The sequence below is a fragment of the Cheilinus undulatus genome, linkage group 14 (assembly GCF_018320785.1).
Source record: "Cheilinus undulatus linkage group 14, ASM1832078v1, whole genome shotgun sequence".
NCBI lineage: Eukaryota > Metazoa > Chordata > Actinopteri > Labriformes > Labridae > Cheilinus > Cheilinus undulatus.
The window spans coordinates 2,566,276-2,588,387 of NC_054878.1; the positions used below are offsets into that span (position 1 = coordinate 2,566,276).

At 39.4% G+C, this 22,112-nt stretch overlaps 2 protein-coding genes across 3 annotated transcripts in view; both read left to right on the forward strand.

Moving 5' to 3' along the window:
* The window catches only part of LOC121521899 (oocyte zinc finger protein XlCOF6-like), a 310,080-nt gene that overhangs the window by 218,055 nt on the left and 69,913 nt on the right, over nucleotides 1-22,112 (forward strand). The window lies entirely within an intron of this gene.
* Nucleotides 723-21,009, forward strand: gopc (golgi-associated PDZ and coiled-coil motif containing). 2 transcript variants are annotated; one of them, XM_041806108.1, is made up of 9 exons: nucleotides 723-1,196; nucleotides 4,095-4,259; nucleotides 8,795-8,818; nucleotides 11,099-11,274; nucleotides 13,348-13,513; nucleotides 13,601-13,696; nucleotides 14,369-14,533; nucleotides 16,896-17,061; nucleotides 18,591-21,009. In XM_041806108.1, the coding sequence occupies exons 1-9, from the start codon at nucleotides 936-938 to the stop codon at nucleotides 18,719-18,721; spliced, it is 1,350 nt and encodes a 449-aa protein (XP_041662042.1). In that variant the 5' UTR covers nucleotides 723-935; the 3' UTR covers nucleotides 18,722-21,009. The 2 variants fall into 2 exon arrangements, with proteins under 2 accessions (XP_041662042.1, XP_041662043.1); XM_041806109.1 differs by lacking the exon at nucleotides 8,795-8,818.

The window sequence follows — 22,112 nt, forward strand, 5'->3', positions numbered from 1 at the left end:
TGTATCATGTGTGTCATTTCCTATAAGCCTAACCAGAGGCAAATTAGCCATGACTAGAAGTCTTTATACATTGCATTGGTCGCACTGTAATTAAATGCAACAATGCATATGTATTGTCCCTGACAAGTAAATGGATAAATAAATAAATACTGCAGCCAACTAGATATTCAAAACTCAAATTTAAAAGTTAAAAAAAAAAAAAAAGCTGAAAATCGTTTGGTACTCAGCTGTGTGGAATGGCAGTGTCCCTTGGGAATTAGATGGGGGATTGTGATAATGTCAGGGGTTTGGGGGGGTTTACCCTTTGGACCTCTTTCTTTAAATCATAAATGAAAATGTTTTAGCGGTTAATGATAAATGATTAATTTAAAACAGTCTTCTTTTTTTAAATCACCACTATTTTCAACAAATTGAGACAATTTTTCATCAAAGCAACCTCATATTAATCAAATGAATTCATAATTTATCACTTTATTTTTTTAATTCAAATGATTTTTTTTCTCACTTTATTATTTAATTTGAACGAGTTTCTATCACATCCACTTTACCATTTAATTTCTGTTACTCTCACAACTCATAGAAATAAAAGATAAATTAATGATGATAAAATTATGCTCAAAAACTACAGAAATGATCCGATCACTAAATGGAGCTGGATTTCCCATCTCTATCGGCGATCTACTGCTTCTCCCTGCTGCCAGCAGACAGGAGTAAATGCTTCCGATCCAATCGGAAGTTTGATGTGGGACTTCCTGGTTCTTGTAAAAGAATCAGACAACAACAGCCGTGAGATCAACTCAGTTTAAACACAACAGAACACGATCTACCGATTAACCGTAGTCTCAGATTTACCGTGATCACTGCCGTGATCTCTCACGGAGGTTTGATAGCCGCTATCATCTCAGTTAGCATCGAGCTAACGTTAGCATCGGGCTATGTCCGCCTCGGCTGGATGCTCCCCGGCAGGCCCGGGCTCAGGCCTGGGTCCAGGGATGTCCATGTTCCGCTGGCTGGAGGTTCTGGAGAAGGAGTTCGATAAGGCCTTCGTGGACGTGGACCTCCTGCTGGGAGAGATAGACCCGGACCAGGTAGACATTACCTACGAAGGCCGACAGAAGATGACGAGCCTGAGCTCCTGCTTCGCCCAGCTGTGTCACAAAACCCAGACTGTGTTCCAGCTCAACCACAAACTGGAGGTAAAACCAGCTACAAATATATAAAACTAGACATTTAACCTGATAACCTGTCATAAAACACATTTAACCTGTGACAAAATCCAGACTGTGTCCCAGTTCAACCACAAACTGGAGGTAAAACCACCTACAAATATATAAAACTAGACATTTAACCTGATAACCTGTCATAAAACCCAGACTGTGTTCCAGCTCAACCACAAACTGGAGGTAAAACCACCTACAGATATATAAAACTAGACATTTAAAACGATAACCTGTGACAAAACCCAGACTGTGTTCCAGCTCAACCACAAACTGGAGGTAAAAACAAGCTGAAAATGGTCTGAAAGTAGACCTTAATCATGGTAACTTGAGGGATAGTGCTCTCATAAAACATGTAAGTTCATAATTAGACGTTTAACCTGCTGTGGGAGAAGAGGGCTGTTCTTTCAAAATCAAAATTTAAAATTATCCATGCAAAATCTAACTGTTTTAAACCTGCATGACTCCTAATATTGGACAATTCGTTGATTTGTATTCTTGGTAATTGAAGACAAATTCCTGTGCTATGTATCTAAATTGCACAACTGCATTGGCAACATTTCTTTCCACCAATAAACCACTGATTATCAACTGGAGGCCCAGCAGCCACATCAGGCCCCCCACAGCTTCCCATCTGGCCCCCAGAAGCTCGATTAAATTCAGAGAAAGTGATGGGGGAAACATTATTGCTATATTTAAGGTTTCTTTTTTCCTATCCTTTAACGATCCACACAGACCTTTAAGTAACTCCAAAAATAAATGAGATTGAACATTTTTTTCAAGACTGGCTTAATGTTTGATCAGTTTTACAAAAATCCAACTCTTATCTATTATTACCCCTTATTAGCAAATAAGGTGCATGACAAACTTACTCATAAGTCCATTCTTGAATACATCAGCAAAATTCTGCAGTATGGGGATTTGTGTGAATAGAGACTGAGTGCCCTGCTGAGGGCTAAAAATACGGTACATTTGAGACAAAAATGTTTCTTTTAATGCATCGGCCCTCACAGTGTCTGCACAGACATGAGCTAACCCTTGTACAAATGTCGTTGATGACCCCTGAAGTAAACCATAAATGTTTGTCACAGATGATATCTGTGAGAAACGTCTCTGTGCCATGGCTGAGGTTCTGTCAGTGTGACACAGATAAATTCAGTGTTTTTAATAATAGTTATGTGGAGAAGTACTGAGATTTTTTTTTTTTTTTTAATATTATTATTATTTTTTCATATTTTATATTATAATATTATATATATTATGAAAATTTATTTGCTTTTATCATTGTAAAGAATACAAAAAATAAACATAAAACTAATCTATAAATACAAACAACACAGGCAGGAAACATAACAGACATAGATAAGAATGCAGTACATTCGACACAATAATGAAAAAGCATCATTGATGCAGGATCTGTACCATTACACTAATGTGCATACACTCCATCCATTTCTTCACAAGATCAGGCTCTTACTTCCAAAATATGACGGCCAAAATCATCCCATTGCTCTTTAGATAAATCATTTTTCTTGTATAGTTGTTCAAGCATCTTTTCATCATGTCTTCTTTCCACATTTTCAATGTCAGAATTTTCAGCTCCTTCCAGAACCGCAGGATTAACTGAGCACATGTTGTCAAACCAGTCATCAGTACTGTAAATCAGTATTACTAAGTGGCAAAAACGGCTTGAAGTAGCACTAAAAAAAGTTTAAGATGGCAAAAATGGTCAAAAATCAGTAAAAACGGACGAAAAGGGGTGAAAATGGGGAGAAAAAGTGAAAAAAGAGTCAGAAAGTAGCAAAAAATAGTGAGAAGTTACAAAAAATGAGTTACAGGTGGAAAAAGTGGTCCAAAAGCGGCAAAAACGGGGCAAAAAAAAAAAAAAGAAAAATGGGCAAAAAGCAGTCAAGACTGGCATAAAGGGGCAAAAATAGGAAACAAGTGGCATTTAATGGCAAAAGGATGCTGAAATGGTCAAAATATGGTGAAAACAGCAAAAATGGGATGAAAGTGGCTAAAAGAAGCGGCAACAATGGGCAAAAAAAATAGGAAATTAGTAGTATTAAATGGCAAAAGGCAGCTTCAATGGGCAAAAAGTAGCAATAAAATTGTGAAAAAGGGCAAAAATTGGAAAAAAAAGTTGAAAAAAATGTGGAAGAAGTAGCAAAAAGTGTTGAAAATGAGCAAAAAGTAGAAAACAAGTGGTATTTAATAACAAAGGTAGCTTAAATGGATGGAAGTGGAAAAAAGTGCGAAAAAGTTTCCCTTTTTCAAGCTTTTCTGGGGGAATGATATTTGAAATGAAGACATTAAAGAGCTACAAATAATCACAAAAGAGCCCCAAGTTCAGTATTGATGCTCTAAATGCAAACTTGCTTAGGTTAGGAACAACTGTTTTATCTCTGAGGAGACATAACTCTGGTGATCTAGGCAAACGACATTCTGAACAATCCTCCATCAGATCCAAAACACATTTCCTTAATGGAAGGACCGTCTGGCAACCCCATCATACATGAATATAAGTGCCACAGTCTGTTTTACACTAACAGAACAAACCATCTTTACTCAATCCCATATTTTCTAATCTTGTAGGAGTGTAATGGTATCTGTTAAGAATCTTACATTGAATAAATTAAGAAAATGAATATTAGACTGTGCTGTTTTAAAACTTATGATATCAAAAAGTATTAAAGTTTCTAAAGTTTGGAAAACCTTTGCCTTGAGTTTATATGTTCTGTAAGTTGTTTATGTCCATGTTTGATGTGAAGTAGTCGCAGCTGAAGGCCATTCGCTCACTCTGACGCTTCTTCTCGTCTTCACTCCCCCGTCCCTCCTCCTATCTTCCTCTCACCCCTCCTCACTCACATCTTTCAGGCTCAGCTGGTGGACTTGCGCTCAGAGCTGACCGATGCGAAGGCTGAGCGGGCGGTGGTGGAGAGAGAGCTGCACGACCAGCTCCTGCAGCTTCATGCTCTGCAGCTGCAGCTTCACGCCAAGCAGGGCCAGGCCGAGGACTCGGACTCCATTAAAGACAGACTGGTAGGAGGAAGAGCTGAGCTTAAGTCTCAGGACACTGTACCAGACAAATGGAGTTTATTTTTATGGACATCTGTTCAATATTCTAGTCTACCACTTTTACCTTTTTCATATTTGGGTCAAAAAGTCATTTTCAGAAATGAAAAAAAGCCCTTCCTCTTCTCACCACACTGTCCTGCCCTCTGACGGCAGCTCTGAAACACAGAGGAGGAAAAGTAGAGAGAGTGACCGGATTCTTAGCAAACTTTAGAGACAATCATGCTGCTTTAACATCATCATTCAGTTCTAACAATGATTAGTCAGGTTTAATCTGTATGATCGACTGTAAGTTTAACTCCTGCAGTGCTGTGACGAAGTATTTTCCCTCCTGAATTCATATGTTTTTGCATATTTGTCACTATTCAATGTTCCAGATCAACAAACTTATTTTGATTTTAGATAAAGATAACCTGTGTAAATACAAAAGCCACTTTTTAAATGATGATTTTATTTATTAAGGAAATAAAAGAATCCAAACCAACCTGGCCCAATGTGAGAAAGGCGTTATCCCCCATGATTACTGCCAGACCTGTCCAATCCAGAAACCCCTTAAATAGAACAGATTAGAAACAAAGTCTCTGACATTTATCAGTCTAGAAAGGGGTACAAAGTCATCCCTAAGGCTTTGGGACTCCAGCTAACCATGCTGAGAGCCATTATCCACAATGGAAGAAACCTGGAATAGAGGTGAACCTTCCCACTGATGGCATAGCTGCTCATCCTTGGCCTCTCCGGTCTGTTTTTCTTCAGAACTTCAGATGTTGTGCCAAGTGGACTATGCATTGTCTGTTCATGCTCTCTTGTTCTATGGTGATCAGTTGCACTTCAAGCTACGTTCATGCTCTTTGTTTAACATCTTCATCAAAATAGTGTGCCTTGTACCGGGGATCAAACAATGTGGTGCCACAGAAAAGTGGATCAGACTCTGTTTTTTAAAATCTTTTGCTAAACCTCTGACATGATAATCTTTGTTATTTTAACTCCATGATCAGTGGCTGCCTCCTTGCATAAAACACATTGCCATGGCTCGTACCGAGGGGCTCATGTTTTCAGACTTCCAGCTGTGCAGTTAAAGTTGCGGGGAGATCGTAGAAGGAGGCAAATATGATGAGCGTTTTTGTTCTAAGAGGCTTTCCATCATGTTAAACGTATTATTCCACTGAATCCGGACATCCTGCTGCAGACTTTTTGGCCTCATTCCTGACCGCACCTGCACAGCATGCAGGTTTGAGTTGGCATGTTAATAGAAAGAATGTTCATGTCAGGCCTATTCAGTTAGTGGCCCTGGGGGCACATGCGGCCCAGAACCAACCCCGAAGTGGCCTAGCCTGTTGGTCATGCCAGAGATGCAGAGGGCAACCTGTTTAAGTTTTCATAAATTCCCACAGGATTTCAGACTGTAAATGCAACACTCTGTGTAGCCTAGCAACAGTCTACTTACAAGGCACTGCGTTGTTTTGAAGCATGGCGAGCGATGCTGACAGAAGTATCCCCAAAATACTGAGTATAAAATATATCCTATTCAACTGTAGCTACAACTGTGCAAATTTAGTTTTAATACACTTTAAGATATGCCTGGGTAAGATGTGGACAACATTATTATCTACAGAATTTCAATTTATTTTTTCCATTCTATTTATTTTATTTTTATTCAAGTGAAAAAAAACCATTTCTATTACCTCAGGTTATGTTCAAATACAGCTCTGTTGTGTTTTTAACTCATTGAGTGCCAGCCCTTTTATAAAATGGAAAGTGGCTTGTGCCAGTGTTTTTGGCCATTTTGAGTCATCTTTCAAGACCCACAGAATATTTTGTACTATGATTCTGAAAACACCAACTAGCTCAAATGAAAGAAGAAACTCGCTGTTTCATCATGGAAAAAAACATTTGTTTGTAGCTTGCTCCGTTCTTGATTTATCTTAAGTTGAATAGAGGCTAGTTTCACCAAAAAGACCACTTTTTTTCTAGAAAGCTGAGAAAAATGCATTTTGCCTTCAATAACATAAAAGACATCTGAAAATTGGATTACAAATGTCATTTTATTGTAAAATAAATAACAATTGTTCCAGTCACTGTCATGCCATTTACACTCTGGAACTGGACGGCCTCCGCGGGACCCCCCTATACGCCCACGTCCTCTCCTGCTTGTCGCTGTATGCGTCCAGCTGGCGAGAGGCTGCCTTATTTCTCCGACACACGGGGAGACCATGCGGCATTCTTTAGCCTCTTTGCCGGCCGAGGCAGATCAATAAAAGCGCCGATCCCTGGATTTGCTGTCGTTAAGTTCAGTGTCGGTTTCAGTGAGTAAGCGATTTCTCAGGCAAAAGTTTAAAGTTTCTTCCAGCGTCTAAGTTAGAACTTTTAGCTTAGATTACCTCTGTAACGATCGCTCTGCTCTTTGACCCCAGGGTCTTCACCTCTGATGTTTGTTCTACCGTCACTTCCAATTGTAGTGTTCCGACTACGTTTCCCAGAAGCCCCAAAATTACTCACAGGGAGCGTGAGAGCACCCCAAAAAAAGCCACCAAAAAAAAACTTTGACGTATATATACGTCAATGGCTATGGGAGACTATGATAAAAGTGCATATTTGTCATCAAACTGATCTGTATTGGTTTCAAATTTGACAATAGCAGCTGCTTACCAGGTGGCGAACACGTCCGGCCCAGCTACATTTCTTGATTTAAAAATTTGGCTGAGTTGAATTTGTAATTGAATAGCTGTGGTTTATAGGGTCAGGTCACAGCCAGCTGGAGGCTCTGACAAAACTCATCAGACAGCTGTCTGCCGTCACTTTTATCATATTTTGGTATTTTCTCTCACAACACCAAACACTTTGGATTTGTCTGTTTTCCATGTAATATCTACTGATACAGATATCATGCCAGTAATGTGAATCCACAGGCATTTTAAAAAAAAAAATAAAGAAAAATAAACAGACCTAACTATCACAGGGGAATGGTAGTGCCAGCTTCTAAATGTAGAAGCAAACATGAGTCGGTCAGAATCACTCTGATGTTTCTGGATGTTCTGATTTCTCTGAGCTCAGCTAACAATCCTGTTTTTGCTCCTGTTGATTAATTTTTTCTTTTTTGCTGATTCTTTTTAACAAATTCTTTACTGTTGCTGTGGGTCGCTGTGTAAAATGTAAATAAAAACAGAAGTCAATGATTGATAAATTAGAAACCCATTTTTTGACACATCAGATGTTTATTGGAGACATTTTACCATTTCATGAAAAATCTTAGCTCCTTTTAGAGTTTGAAAGAAGCAATACATCTCAAAAAAGTCGGGGCATGGCCGTGTTTACCATTGTGTAGCATCCCCGCTTCTTTTAACACCAGTTCATAAATGCCTGGGAAGTGAGGAGACCCGCTACTGGATTTTGGGAGAGGAATGTTGTCCCATTCTGATGTAGGATTCTAGCTGCTCAGCAGTCCTGGGTCTTTGCTGTATTTTTCCTTTTCTGATGCTCCAAATGTCTTCTGTTGGTGAAAGGTCTGGACTGCAGCAGACCAGTTCAGGACCTGGACTCTTCTCCTGTGAAGCCATGCTGTTGTGATGGATGTGTGGTATGAGGTTAAGCATTGTCTTGATGAAATAGTCAAGGCCTTCCCTGAGAGAGACGTTGTCTGGATGAGAGCATATGTTGCTCTAAAACTTTTTTTAAACCTAATTAGCTGTAAAATACTCCTCCAGCTGTTTTCATTGGTACCACTTACTTTTCCAGCCTTTTGTTGCCATGTCCCTACTTTTTTGACGTGTTGATACAGTCAAATTCAAAATGATCTCATATTTTGCCTGAAATGGTAAAAATGTCTCAGTTCAACATCTGATATGTTGTTTATGTTCTATTATGAATCAAATATTGGTTTATGAGATCTGTTATTATTGTTTTTGTTTACATGTTACACAGTACCCCAACTTTTTTGGTATCAGGGCTTTCTAAGAAAGTGTTTTAACAGGGCAGGTTTATTTTCCTGCTCTCTGATTGGTTCCCTTTCCTTAATGACCTTTTCTCTCAGTCCTGACGTTCAGATGACTTTATAATTCGTCTGCTGCTGCTGCTGCTGAGGGTTGTCACAATACTGGGGTCAAAACAAAACTATACTGATAGTTTTGATATCACAGAATCAATATCAGAAGTCTCAGACACCCATTATCGAGTAATGTTTGTTTTTTTAATTACTGCTACTGCTGCATGCTGTCCAAACTAAGCAAATATAATCAGCATTTCTCACTGTTAAGAGAGCATTTCCACCTCTCTTACAGCAGCTTTATGTTTTATAAGCTTCAGTGCTTTTTATTATTCACTGATCAGTAAATAAACTGAACTGATTTAGAACAAGTTGTCCTGAAACATAAAGTATTGAAAAAGTTGACAACCACCCTGCTAATAAAGACGGCTTAATGCACTCACTAACTCTGTTTGCTTCCTGAAACGATCATGTTTCTAATCTGTCATCCTCTGGTTTCTTCCTCTGCTGCTCTGCCTCTAAGCCTGCACCAGCTCTGGATCACATGGTAAGTGTTTGATTAAATATAGATTATGTAGCTTGATTTAACACAGCAGTAAATGGACCGTCTCTCCGCTAACACCAGGCCTCAGCTCGGCTCACATGCTGCTGCCTACTCTCATTTTTTCACAACAGCACTTTCCTGCATGCCATTCCCTTCCCACCGTATCCTCCATCCTTTAAAAATAAAGGCACAACGTCTAGAAATATCCCTTAAAAATAGGGATGCTCTGATGTTTGGCAACCAATTACTATGAGTTGCTTTTCATTAAAAATGTCTTGTTTTTTGATCAGAATGAATGTTTTTCGTCTCTGATGAGTCAAACTGACAGCCGTGGTTAACGCTGTGTTGTCAGTGGCGTGGAGGCACTGTTAGTGTGCTGTAGATTCATTATAGAGGCCAGGACTTCAGTCTTTGACCCCAAAAATGACAGCACCAGAACCACGGGACCCCACTGTCCCTGGACAAATTTCACTTAACAACTGTGGTTTTGTTGTAAATTTTAACTTATTTAAGTGATATTTTTTAGGGATTCATGATATTGTTTTTTTTCCTATATGCCGATATTTACAGATTCATTTCAGCCGATATCGATACCGATATTTAAATATGCTTTTTGGACACTTTAAGGATGACCAAGGTAACAAACTTTAGTCCTAAAAAACACACTAAAGTTTAAAGAATGAGTATAAATAAAGAAAAAGACCTCACCTGAAATAGGTCTGTTGGTTCAGACTAAGACTCCACTAATTTATTAGTATATATGGACAAAATTTACAGTCGATATGCTGAAATACACAATATCAGATGTAAATTTCGGCAGAAATTTTACTGATACGGATACCAGACTGATAATATCATGCATCCCTAATATCCTCACAAGAATGAATAGGATAAACCACTTCAAATCATTTTAGATGTATTTTTTGGGGGTTTGAAAAGCATCTGGTGCTCCAGTTGCCCGATTGACAAAGATGTGGATCACCATGACCCTGATGAAAGAGAACGTTTTGGGATTTATTCAGTTTGTAGGCAGTCAAAAATGTCTGGCTTTTAAGAATTGCAACAATTCCCCACAAATGTAATACAGACATGAAAACAAAATGCTTGTGGTTGTTGTTTGTTTAATGTAGCATTTTTACAACGGTCAGTGGGTTCAAGTCTGCTTAAACTCTTGTCAAAAAAAATGTCCTGGCAAGTTTTGTGTTCGCCATGAAGCAGGAAGTAGTTTTATCAGGGTCTTAAAATACTGGTCGAGCCATGAAGCTTAGCAGAAGGAATAAAAATCCACCCCCCAGCTAGTTTTATTATTCCCTCTATGTTTAAGACGCGGTGGAAGGTTCCAGAAGTTTTGTGTTGTTGTGCGGCATGTTAGACATGCCAAGAACAAAATTAGAGGCTCACTAAACTTGTGATTTATTTAGTTTGTGGAATGAGACATTAAGGCGCAGTGGTGGGCTTATTTCACATCACCGTAGCTGCAGGGAGGCACTGATGTAGCTGAATTAAAGTGTGCTCGAAGGATTAAAGCATGAGATGAAACAGGATTTAGAAATATCAATGCACTTAATTTAATCTTGACGGCCTAATTTTAGAATAAAAACTCATAAACCAGACACTTAAAAGAAATCAGCTATTTAGCTGGCTGAGCGCATGCATCCCTACCTAAATCTAGATTATCTTGTTTGCATGTTTGTTGGAGGCTGAAACCATTTTGAAATTAAAACTTGACTAACTGCTCAGCACTGTGATGATTATTTTTTGGAAATTTGCTGGCGTATAACGAGAAGGAAAACGTTCCAGACCCCTGTATCTCTGAACAACACAACTTTTTAAATGATCACAGTTTTCTCACACTAGAAAGGAAACCAAACCTCTGGCTAGTACAGGAAGTAGAACCAATCGCTTTTGAAGAAGTACTTGAGTTTTGTCTTGATGAGAAGACACTTAACTCAAGCTTCAGAATGTTCCTGATGTTCCACTAGTGTGACGTTCTCTTGATGTTCTCCTGATGATCGCCTGATGTTCTCCTGATGTTCTGCTGATGTTCTCCTGATGTGATGTTGTCCTGATGTTCTCCTGATGATCGCCTGATGTTCTGCTGATGTTCTCCTGATGATCGCCTGATGTTCTGCTGGTGTTCTCTTGATGTGACGTTGACCTGATCTTCTGCTGATGTTCTCCTGATGATCGCCTGATGTTCTGCTGGTGTTCTCCTCGTTGAGTATCTTGTGTTGTGTAATGAGTGTCTGTTATCTGAACTAACGTGTGCCGTCTTTGTTCCAGGAACAGGAGCTGGAGGCCAGTAAGAAAGAGAAGTTAGCCGAGGCGCGGTTGGAGGCTGAAGTGAGGCTCTACAGGAAAGAGAACGAGGCCCTCCGTAGGCACATGGCGGTACTGCAGGCTGAAGTGTATGGAGCCAGACTGGCTGCTAAATACCTGGACAAAGAGCTGGCGGGCAGGTGAGGATGCTCATGCATCTAGTCATCTAGTCTACTAGTCCCATGCTCTATTCGCATGGGACTAGTATCACCTAGGAACCTGTGGTAATTTGTAATAATCTCAGTCTGTGCTTTTAATCCTGTGTGGATTGACTGTCTGTGATTTGCAGAGTTAACCCTCGGACCATACTATGTCCGTTTTGAGAACATTCATCATTTTTATCATCTTTTATTTTAGTTAACAGTCACATAACATGAACAAATACATTCACTCGCATATGATTTGGTAGAGGAGGAGGCGTGAGAAAAGGAGGGTAAAACTGGCATGTTTTACGCACGGATGGACTCATCTGTTTAGCATGGACTAATCCAAGTCATAGGCATAGGGTACAATAAGTGGCATAAAAAGGGTGTAACATTGATTTTTTTTTTCAGTAGTCAGGGTTAAAGTTGTTGAAGAGATCTGAAGCAGTGAAAGTAAAAAAAAAAAAAAAAAAGTTGAAAAATTAGTATTTTATTAACACCTTTCTGCATGTCCATTTTCGGACAAACAAGGACAGATGTAGTTAAAATATGGCATTTGGCACTACAGAAAAATTTCAATGCATCAAAATCAGTTTTACTACTAATCACTGGCATGGCCCAGACTCTATTCATTGAAAAAAGATTTTTTTTTCTTGATCATTTTATATGGGAATTATGGTGTTTTTATGTTTCTTACCATAAAAAATAGCAGTGACATGGTGTACAATAACTGGCATAAAAAGGGTGGAACATTGAATTGAATTTTTTTTTTTTTTGTGGTCAGGGTTGAAGTTGTTGAAGAGATTTGAAGCAGTGAAAGTAAAAAAAAATGTTGAAAAATGATTATTTTATTAACACCTTTCTGCATGTCCGTTTTCAGGACAAACAAGGACAGATGTAGATAAAAATTACAAGGGACCGAGGGTCAAAGTTCCAGGGCAAATTACTGACCATATTTCAGCACATAGAGGTCCATGGGTAATTCTAATACCGTGTGAATGGGCATCTTTATAATGTAGGGGGGTAATTGTGTTGTTTTTACGGCCTGTGCGGCTTTGTCTGCTCTTTCTCCTGATTGAAAAAATATTAGGGGCTTTGCAGGACATTGTTAGCAAAGTTTTGACATATCTATGTTCTAATAGTGCTTCTCTTTCAGTTAATTGCAGCTCATGTGTAAAAATGGCTTCATTTTACTTTTTAACTCTAGTGTCCAAACATGCACACTTCTGCTCTCTTCATTCGCACAGCCTTTGTGCCTTTCTCTTACAAGTGCCTGATCTAATGTCAGTATTATTTAACCCTACATGTCATGCATCACACAGTTTATGATCTGAAATGTGTTGCTCAATGTTCAGTGGTTCAGCTATAACAGCTGATCTGAGAGGAGGGTTTTTGTTGATGCGTAACGTTTCAAAATGAATAGAGAGCAGAATAATATTCACGTCGTCACCTGCATAGAAACTGTTAACAGTAACAGGAGAGCTTAAACAGTCTGTATAGGCCACATGAAGAAAACGTCTCCCACAGAATGTGATGTGTATAACATTTCTGTGTAAATTTTAAAAAATAGAAATTAAATTGTGCATTTTCATTGCTGCAGCCATGCAGCACTTCCATGTTTTCCTTCAGAAATGTCTGTGAATTTTTAGGACATTGCAGACTTCACTTATTGGTGTGAATGCACCATGCACCAAACACTGACGTCAGAGGTCATCCCCCGAGGTCCCTAGGTAATACTTATCCTGTACAAACGGGGCATTAGTTGGCACACGTCTGTCTGTTCTAGCAGGAGTAGATGAATCCAGGATATCAGACTTCTATCTGCTAAAATCAGGGATCTTTGGACTCAGAGATTCCTACTGTTTAATAACAGGTCCATTGTGTAGCATGATCCACTCTGCAGCTCTGTAGATGTCGTATACAGGCCACACTGTTACATTATCATCAGAGGACAGCGGATAGGTTTAAAACTCTAAAATCATGACAGATGAGTTTGTTTTTTCCTTGTTAATCTCATGTTTATCATGGATGGACTACCTGAATCTCTACTGAGAGCAGAGTGTGTTTCAGGGTACAGCAGATCCAGCTGCTGGGTCGGGACATGAAGGGACCGGCTCACGACAAACTGTGGAACCAGCTGGAGGCCGAGATCCACCTGCACCGCCACAAGACGGTCATCAGGGCGTGTAGAGGACGAAACGACCCCAAGAAACCTCTGCCCTCCCCGGTGGGACATGTGAGTGTTTCTATACACAGTAGACCGCGTTTTTTTGAAATGCTTTTAGCTCTGCTTCTTAGTGTAAATGTGACAATGTGATTCCAGGACCCTGACATGCTGAAGAAGACGCAGGGAGTCGGCCCTATCAGGAAGGTGGTTCTAGTCAAAGAAGACCACGAGGGCCTGGGGATCTCCATCACTGTGAGAACTCTGTTTTTATCCCTGTTCCTACCTTAAAGCGTTACCCTCAGCCTCTCTGTGTCTCAAAGATCACCGCTCAGTCAGTCTGCGTGTTGTGAATAGTGACTGTGTGATCTACTGGTCATTAGAACGACAGAGACTAGATCGAGTCCCTCCTGAAATGTTCAACATTACGTTAAATAAAATATTCTAATCAGTCAGTTTTATTAGGGAAGACATCCTTAAGTTGTATGTGCCATTTCAATATCCCCACTGATATAAAGAGGAGAATTGAGAAGTATGAAAAATCATTATTTTTTGAGATTTTTATTTTTCAAAATTCAGAGAAAATTGGAAAAAAAAGACTTTTTGACTATAATCTCAGAATTTTGACTTTGATCTCAGAATTCTAACGTTGACCTGAGAATTCTGATTTTGATCCTAGAATTTTTAGTTTTATAGGCTTTAGAGGATAACATCATCTTCAATGGCAGAGGACAAAATGTTGGTGAAGCTGGGGATGTTGGGTGCTGTTTCCCTCCATTTCTGCCAAATAGTAGGCTATCATTGGCAGCTTTTTGAAGGCTTTTTCAATGGAGTATGTTGTCCTTATAAAGAAGTGAGGCTATGTTCTGGCTTTGGTTGTTAGGTCCTTGTAGTAAACTCTGACATAATCTTGTTTCTTCTCATCAGGGGGGTAAGGAGCATGGAGTTCCCATTCTGATCTCAGAGATTCACCCCAGTCAGCCTGCAGACCGCTGTGGAGGTTTGTACGTGGGCGACGCCATCCTCGCCGTCAACAGCATCAACCTGAGAGACGCCAAACACAAGGAGGCCGTGACCATCCTGTCCCAGCAGGTAGCGTGCAGGCCTTAAATCCAGTTCAGACCAAATACTCACAAAGCTCACAAACCAAAGGGGGTGGGTGCCACTTCTTAATCGCTCTCCTCCCTCGTACAGTCATAAAAATTTATTTACACCACGTTCCACATTATTATGCAAATGATATTTTTCTCAGATTTTCCTATTAATGCAAATGACAGTCAGAATATTTTTCAAGTCATCAGCCATTAGAGCATAAATCAAATGTTTTTGAACAAACTTCATAACGACAATAACTGTTTTTTTAAAAATTAAAACCTGAAAATGCAGTGTTCCACATTATGAAGCACAACAGCTTTTTAAAACATTTTATAGGTTGTAAAGAACTGAAAATGGTCATTTGTAGAAATTGCAGCATCAGGGGGTCATATTTACTGAAATCAAAGCTATTTCAATCAAAAACATCTTAACAGGACAAGTTCCATGTTAACATAGGAGCCCTTCTTTGATATCACCTTCACTATTCTTGCATCCATTGAACTTGTGAGTTTTTGGAAAGTTTCTGCTTGAATTTTTTTTTGCAGGATGTCAGAATATCCTCCCAGAGCTGCTGTTTTGATGTGAACTGCCTCCCACCCTCATAGATCTTTAGCTTGAGGATGCTCCAAAAGTTCTCAGTAGGGTTGAGGTCAGGGGAGGATGGGGGCCACACCATGAGTTTCTCTCCTTTTATGCCCAGAGCAGCCAATGACACAGAGGGATTCTTTGCAGCATGAGATGGAGCATTGTCATGCTTGAAGAAAATTTTGCTACAGAAGGCACGGTTCTCTTTTTGTACCATGGAAGAAAGTGGTCAGTCAGAAACTCTATATACGTTGTCGAGGTCATTTTCACACCTTCAGGGACCCGAAAGGGGCCTATCAGCTCTCTCCTCATGATTCCGGCCCAAACATGATTCCGCGCCCTCCTTGTTGACGTCCCAGCCTCATTGGGACATGGTGGCCATCCACCAACCATCCACTACTCCTCCATCTGGACAATCCCGGGTTGCACGGCACTCATCAGTCAACAAGACTGTTTGAAAATGAGTCTTCATGTATTTCTGGGCCCACTGCAACCGTTTCTGCTTGTGAGCATTGTTGGGGGGGCTGAATAGTAGGTTTATACACGACTGCAAGCCTCTGGAAGATCCTATACCTTGAAGTTGGTGGGACTCCAGAGGCACCAGCAGCTTCAAATACTTGTTTGCTGCTTTGTAATGGTATTTTATCAGCTGCTCTCTTAATCTGATGTATTTGTCCATCAGAAACCTTCCTCATTATGTCTTTATCTGCACAATCCCGTCTGTGCTCTGAATCAGCCACAAATTTCTTCACAGTACAATGATCATGCTTAATTTTTCCTGAAATATCGAATGTTTTCATTCCTTGTCCAAGGCATTACACTATTTGACACTTTTCAGCAGCAGAGAGGTCCTTTTTCTTTCCCATATTGCTGAAACGTGTGGCCTGCTTAATAATGTGGAACATGTGGAAAAGTGCATTTTGAGGTTTTTATTTTTAAAAAAATAATTATTATTATTATGAAGTTTGTTCAAAAACATTTGAATTATACTCTAACTGTTGATGACTTGAAAAATATTCTGACTGTCATTTGCATTGATATTTAGAAAATCAGAGAAAAACGTTGTTTGCATAATAATGTGGAACGTGGTGTACAGAAAACTGGGAGTGTAATGTTGAGTAAATGAACCTCAGTGAGCGCTGGTTTGACTGAAATAACTTCACTCAGTAAGGAGTGGAGGAGGAGGGCCGAGTGAGTCATGGGGTGTGAGTCTGTCTCATCACTATAGGCTGAGAACTCAGCTACCATATAAAAGCTGGTAGATGAGCTCAACTACCATATACTAGCTGGTAGATGAGCTCAACTACCGTATAACAGCTAGTAGATGCGCTCAACTAACATATCAAACCTAGTAGTTTAGCCTTACTATTTTTATCAAAGCTAAATTTCTGCTAATTGGTGTAGTTAGTTGCTGTGCATATTCTATATGGCTTAAACCGATGGTCATAAAAGAGGGACACATCTGCACAGTCACTTCAGCCTTAAAACAACCAGTTAAACTGGGCTTTAGCTGGTGTTGTGGTGACTAGTTTAAACTGGGCTTTAGCTGGTGTTGTGGTGACTAGTTTAAACTGGGCTTTAGCTGGTGTTGTGGTGACTAGTTTAAACTGGGCTTTAGCTGGTGTTGTGGTGACTAGTTTAAACTGGGCTTTAGCTGGTCTTGAGATGTCTCTGGTCTAAACTGGGTTTTAACTGGTTTATTGAGGACTCTGGTCTAAACTGGACTTTAATGTTCACATATTGACCCTCAGTGCTTCCTGTATTTGTGTGTCAGCGCGGGCAGATCGAGTTCGAGGTGGTTTACGTGGCGCCGGAGGTGGACAGCGATGATGAGAACGTGGAGTATGAAGATGACAGTGGACATCATTACAGACTGTACCTGGATGAACTGGACAACAGCAGCACAGCGCCCCCTAACAACAGCTCAGCATCACTGCAGGGTGAGTTTACACTCAGTGATAGAGAGTGGTGAAAATCCTCACACACATTTAAATTAATGTACACATGGATGAAAGCATCAGTTTTAAGTCCGAAATGAACCTCCTACTGGCTCCCACTGCTGTTGAAGTCTCATTTACACACGTTTGATAAAAATGCCCATTTTACTGCATAAACTTACCTTTGCAGCCTGGTTCATCCATTTCAGTCAGAATAGTTCATGTCTTTATGAATGTTGTTTTTTTTGTTTTTATAACTGGTCTGGTCCTAAGAAGACTGAAGTTTCTGCACACTAAACAGCAATCAATCAATTTTTTTTATAAATAAAAATCTGAGAAGTGTGGTGTGCAAAAGTATTCAGCCCCCTGGAGTCTGATACCCATGAGCTGCAGAGATCCACAGCTCAGGTGGGACAACCTGTCCACAGGACAACTATTAGTGGTGCACTCCACAAATCTGGCCGTTATGAAAGAGTAGTAAGAAGAAAGCCATTGTTGAAAAAAGGCATAAGGAGTCTTTGTTTGCGGTTTGCCTAAAGCCATGTGGGGAAACACCAAACATGTGGAAGAAGGTGCTTTGGTCAGGTGAGACCAAAAGTGAACTTTTTGGCAAGGCGCTATGTGTTGCGGAAAACTAACACTGCACATGACCCTGAACACACCATCCCCACTGTGAAACATGGGGGTGGCTGCTGTGGGCATGCTTTTCTTCAGCAGGTAGGAAGGCTGGTCAGAGTTGATGGCAAAATAGATGGAGCCAAATACAGGGCAATCTTGGAGGAAAACCTGTCAGAATCGGCCAAAGACTTGAGACTGGGGTGGAGGTTGACCTTCCAGCAGGACAACGACCCTTAACATAGAGCCAGAGCTGCAATGGAATGGAATGGGTTAGACTGAAGCATATTCATTTGTTAGAATGGCCCAGTCAAAGTCCAGACCTAAATCCCACTGAGAATCTGTGGCCAGACTTAAAAATTGCTCTTCATCAAATCTGACTAAGCTTGAGCTATTTTGCAAAGAGGAAAGGGCAAAAATGTCAGTCTCTGGATGTGCAAAGTTGGTAGAGGCATACCCCAAAAGACTTGCGGCTGTAACTGCTGCCAAAGGTGGATCTACAAAATACTGACTCAAGGGGGCTGAATACTTTTGCACACCACACTTTTCAGATTTTTATTTGTAAAGAAAATTTAAAAGCCATGTATAACTTTCCTTTCACTTTACAATTATGTGCCACTTTATGTTGATCTATCACATGAAATCCCAATAAAATGTATTTGTGTTTGTGGTTGTAAAGTAAAGAAATGTTGAAAAGTTCAAGGCGGGTGAATACTTTAGTGAGCCGCTATATGAGTGACAAATTAGACGCCATCATAAACAGGAAGTCTATCATCACTTTTCTAACATCTTCACACTCAGACGGTGGTGCTGCTGGAAACAGACACACATTCATTGCACAGCACCGACTCCATGACGGTAATTAAAGCGACCCACCAGGATACCGTACCACTACTACCCGTCTGTTTGTCTTTCAGCTCTTGAGAAAATGTCTCTGAGTAACGGAGCGGAGAACGGAGGGGGAGGAGGAGGAGACACCGGGGTCTCCAGCGAGACGCCTTCAGAGGAAACTCCTTCAAAGCCCCAGGAGGGCGATGGCTCCTCCTAGAGGCCGGGCTGAGTCACTGCAGAGATCACAAGAGGATCATGGGAGAAAGAGGCTGAGAGGACTAAATCAAAGGATAAGAGGATTAGCACGTCACTTTTCTGGATGTGGAGGCCTTTGGAGGTTGAGTCTAAGTTGGCTTTTTCGAAAGGGGTTGAGTTTAAAGAAGGTTGAGCCTGCACAGGAGGCCGGGATTCAGCTAAAAAGACCACAGGTGTAAAATAGGTGGAGGTCGAACAAAAAGGACTTTCTGGAGTATCTTATGTAGATATTAATGAGCTGTTAGAGAACAGCTGTTTGTCGGGGGCGCTTTAGTTTAGCTGCTTTCTTCTTTTTTTATCTGGTCTGTCAAAAATGGCTACAACACTAAATCATCCTCCAACCACATTTCAGTGAAAAGGAGAATTTACTGTATAATGAAAAATACGTAAAGGATATCAACAATCATTTTAGCAGGCTCAGGCTTTCTAACATTCTGTTATCTTTAATTTATCTTCTGTTGACAACAATGTACTGTTCAGACTTTTCTCTACAATCATTTAAACTCACGTTAGACTCGTTCTGATTATCAGACTTATTGTCAGACTTATGACTGATCAAACCACTGACTAGTGGAAGCTAAAGCTGCGTTCACACCAGAATAAACGCAGGTTTTTAATGCAGTATTGTATAGAAGTGATAATATTCTGTTTTTATGAATCAACGATTACTGGTGTCATGGTTCAACTGGTGTTAAATTAAACAGTGGTTAGTCCCAGATGTGTGCGCATGGCTTATGATGGCCTTATACACAACTGAGGAATCATCTCGATCGCTTTTATGGAGTCAGTATTGTTGCTAAACTCAAGAGCACGACTTTGTGTCATCAGGGGTAGGAGGTAGTTTAGAGCACAGAGGCAGGTTTGAATGGAAAGTTTGAAATCTGAACCCTTAATAAGTCATAATCTCAGTGTGTTAAAAGTGAGTTTTACAACAATACTGATTCCACACACCTTTCTTTTTAATTTATCTGGGGGAGTTTTTGTTACACAATAAAAGGTTTGCGGGGACATTCATATTTAGCGTTGATGACTACTGGGCCTTTGTCAGCCCTGCCCTCCTTGTTTACTGTTACTAGGTTAGACTGTGTTGTTGCTGGGCTCCTTCCTGTCTGAAATGATTGAAAATACCCTGCCACTGTTCTCTAGCAGATTAGTGTGTAAATAAAGTCGATCCAAAGACACATGAGGAAAGAGAAACTGATCAGAGAGGACATCTATGTTAGGAAATCTTTCAATTATCTGGTTTCGCTCATTAGAAAGAAAAGTTTCCCACAAATTTCCATAGGGTCCATGAGTGCAGCGTTCCCTTTGTGCCACGGTTCTGGTCCAATCTCCAATCTATGGTGGAGTTCATAACTTAGTCACAATTTCACACCAGAATAGAGACAAGAATACATCCACTGGTTCTTTGCCATTTGCTTCCTGTTTTTCTAAAATCTTTTCTGGTTCTGACTCTGTGTTTTTTATTCTGCTAAAAAGAGAAAATCAAAGAACAGAACACTGGGGATTTAACATTCTTTTTTCTAATGAGTGGTGTTATGAAAGAAAGAATGTTACATCACTTTTTCTTAATTGATCAGAGCACAAAAAAGTTGTAAAATAAACTTTTAAAAAAAATTTACTTCTGGAAAATGATGAAAGAGAAACAAACAAATGAGCTGAAAACAAAAATAAGACACTGAAAATGAAAAAGTTATTTTTTTATTTTACTGTTTTTGAGGGTTTTGCTTTCTGATGAAAAAAGATGGTTGAAGAACAGATTACTAGTCATGTAACATTCTTTTTTTCTTTCTGACTGACCCCCCTGTAGGTGGTATTAAAAAGAATGTTACATCACCAGTGTTCTATTCTTTGGTCTTTTTATATCAGGTTACAAAAGCATTGAGAAAAGAAAAAAAACTTTTTTTCATTTATTTTTCCAAAACAACAACAGGGACACAAAAAAACAGAAAAAATAAAAAACTGGAATAGAAAAATGGTTGATATTTTTTGAAATGTTTGTTTTTGCCGACTGATCAAAAAAGAAAGGTCGAAGAATGAAATACCGGGATGTAACAAACATTTTTTCCTATATGGCTGAGCCCCTGTAGATGAAAAAGGATGTTACATCACTAGTGTTCTGTTGTTTGATCTTCCTTTTTTTAATCGAAAAACAAAAACATCAATTAAAAAATGTTAATTTTATTCATTTCTTTTTGTAAAACAGAAAATGAATATTTGTTATTGTTTTCTGTTGTGTTTGTCAGTTTTTCAAGTCTTTTTGAAAACAACAAAGGAGAAATGACAAGAAATGGAAAATAAAATAGGCTGCAAATGGGAAAAAAAGTTTTTTATCTTATTGTTTTTGTGCTCTGATTAAAAATGATCAAAGAACAGCATACTGGTGATGTAACATTCTTTTCTTTTATGAGTGAATAGTGTTGTAAAACTGCTGATTTCGTCAACTAAAATGTTTGTAGACAGTCTTTTCTTCATTGACAAAAACTAGACTAAGACTTAAAAATACAGATCTGTGATGACTAAAACTGACTAAAATGTAATGTAGTTTTGGACATTCTAAATCTGTGATATTTCTCCACTGTGGGTAAATCTGTCAAAAACAATGCATCTGTATCTATTCTGCCTCTCAGCTGTAGACAGCAGGGATTCCAGGTTTGGCAGAGTGAAGAGAACACACTACCATGATTTGGTACCAGATGTAGGCAAGAAAATAAACGCTTGGACTAAAAGTAAAGACTAAAATGTGGGAACTTTTTATGGACTAAAACTAGACTAAAATGTTTTAAGTTTTCATCAAATAAAACTAGACTAAAACTAAAAAGGACAGAAATGACTAAAATGTGACAAAAACTAAAATGCATTTCATTTAAAGACTAAAACTAAAACTAAAACTAGCTTCCGAAATTAACACTGTTGTGAAAAATAATGTTAAATCACTAATGTTTCGTTCTTTGATCTTCCCTTGTGATCAGAAAACAAAAACCAGTTTGGTTTTACTGTTTTTTGTTTCCCAGTTAACCGCATTAAGGAACCAAAGGCAGTTTTTTTCACGTTTTCGTTAAACATTATTTGTGAAGCAGGGTGTCTTAATGTTGGATTTTTCAAATTAAAACTCCGTTGGCAGTGCTCTGACCAGACAATTTTTCTCTGCCTGTCTGCGGCACAGATGGAGCGATGCTCAGATGGACCGTGTGAAATTTTGGGTTTAAAAAGTGGCTCAATCAATAATGGAAACAGTCAATCCAAACTCCAGTCAGTTCAGACGCAGCTTTCAGGTGAACAATCTGAGAATAAAAAGGTGTTTAATGATTTTAGCGTGACTGTAGAAGCATGTTAGAATAACATTAAAAAAT

What these genes read in the sequence shown, in the direction of transcription:
- gopc (XM_041806108.1), top strand. Translation starts at nt 936, where the DNA reads ATGTCCGCCTCGGCTGGATGCTCCCCGGCAGGCCCGGGCTCAGGCCTG. An exon ending in CACCAGCTCTGGATCACATG is followed by an intron (nt 8,819 to 11,098) that starts GTAAGTGTTTGA and finishes TCTTTGTTCCAG; the next exon opens with GAACAGGAGCTGGAGGCCAG. An exon ending in CAGCTCAGCATCACTGCAGG is followed by an intron (nt 17,062 to 18,590) that starts GTGAGTTTACAC and finishes TTTGTCTTTCAG; the next exon opens with CTCTTGAGAAAATGTCTCTG.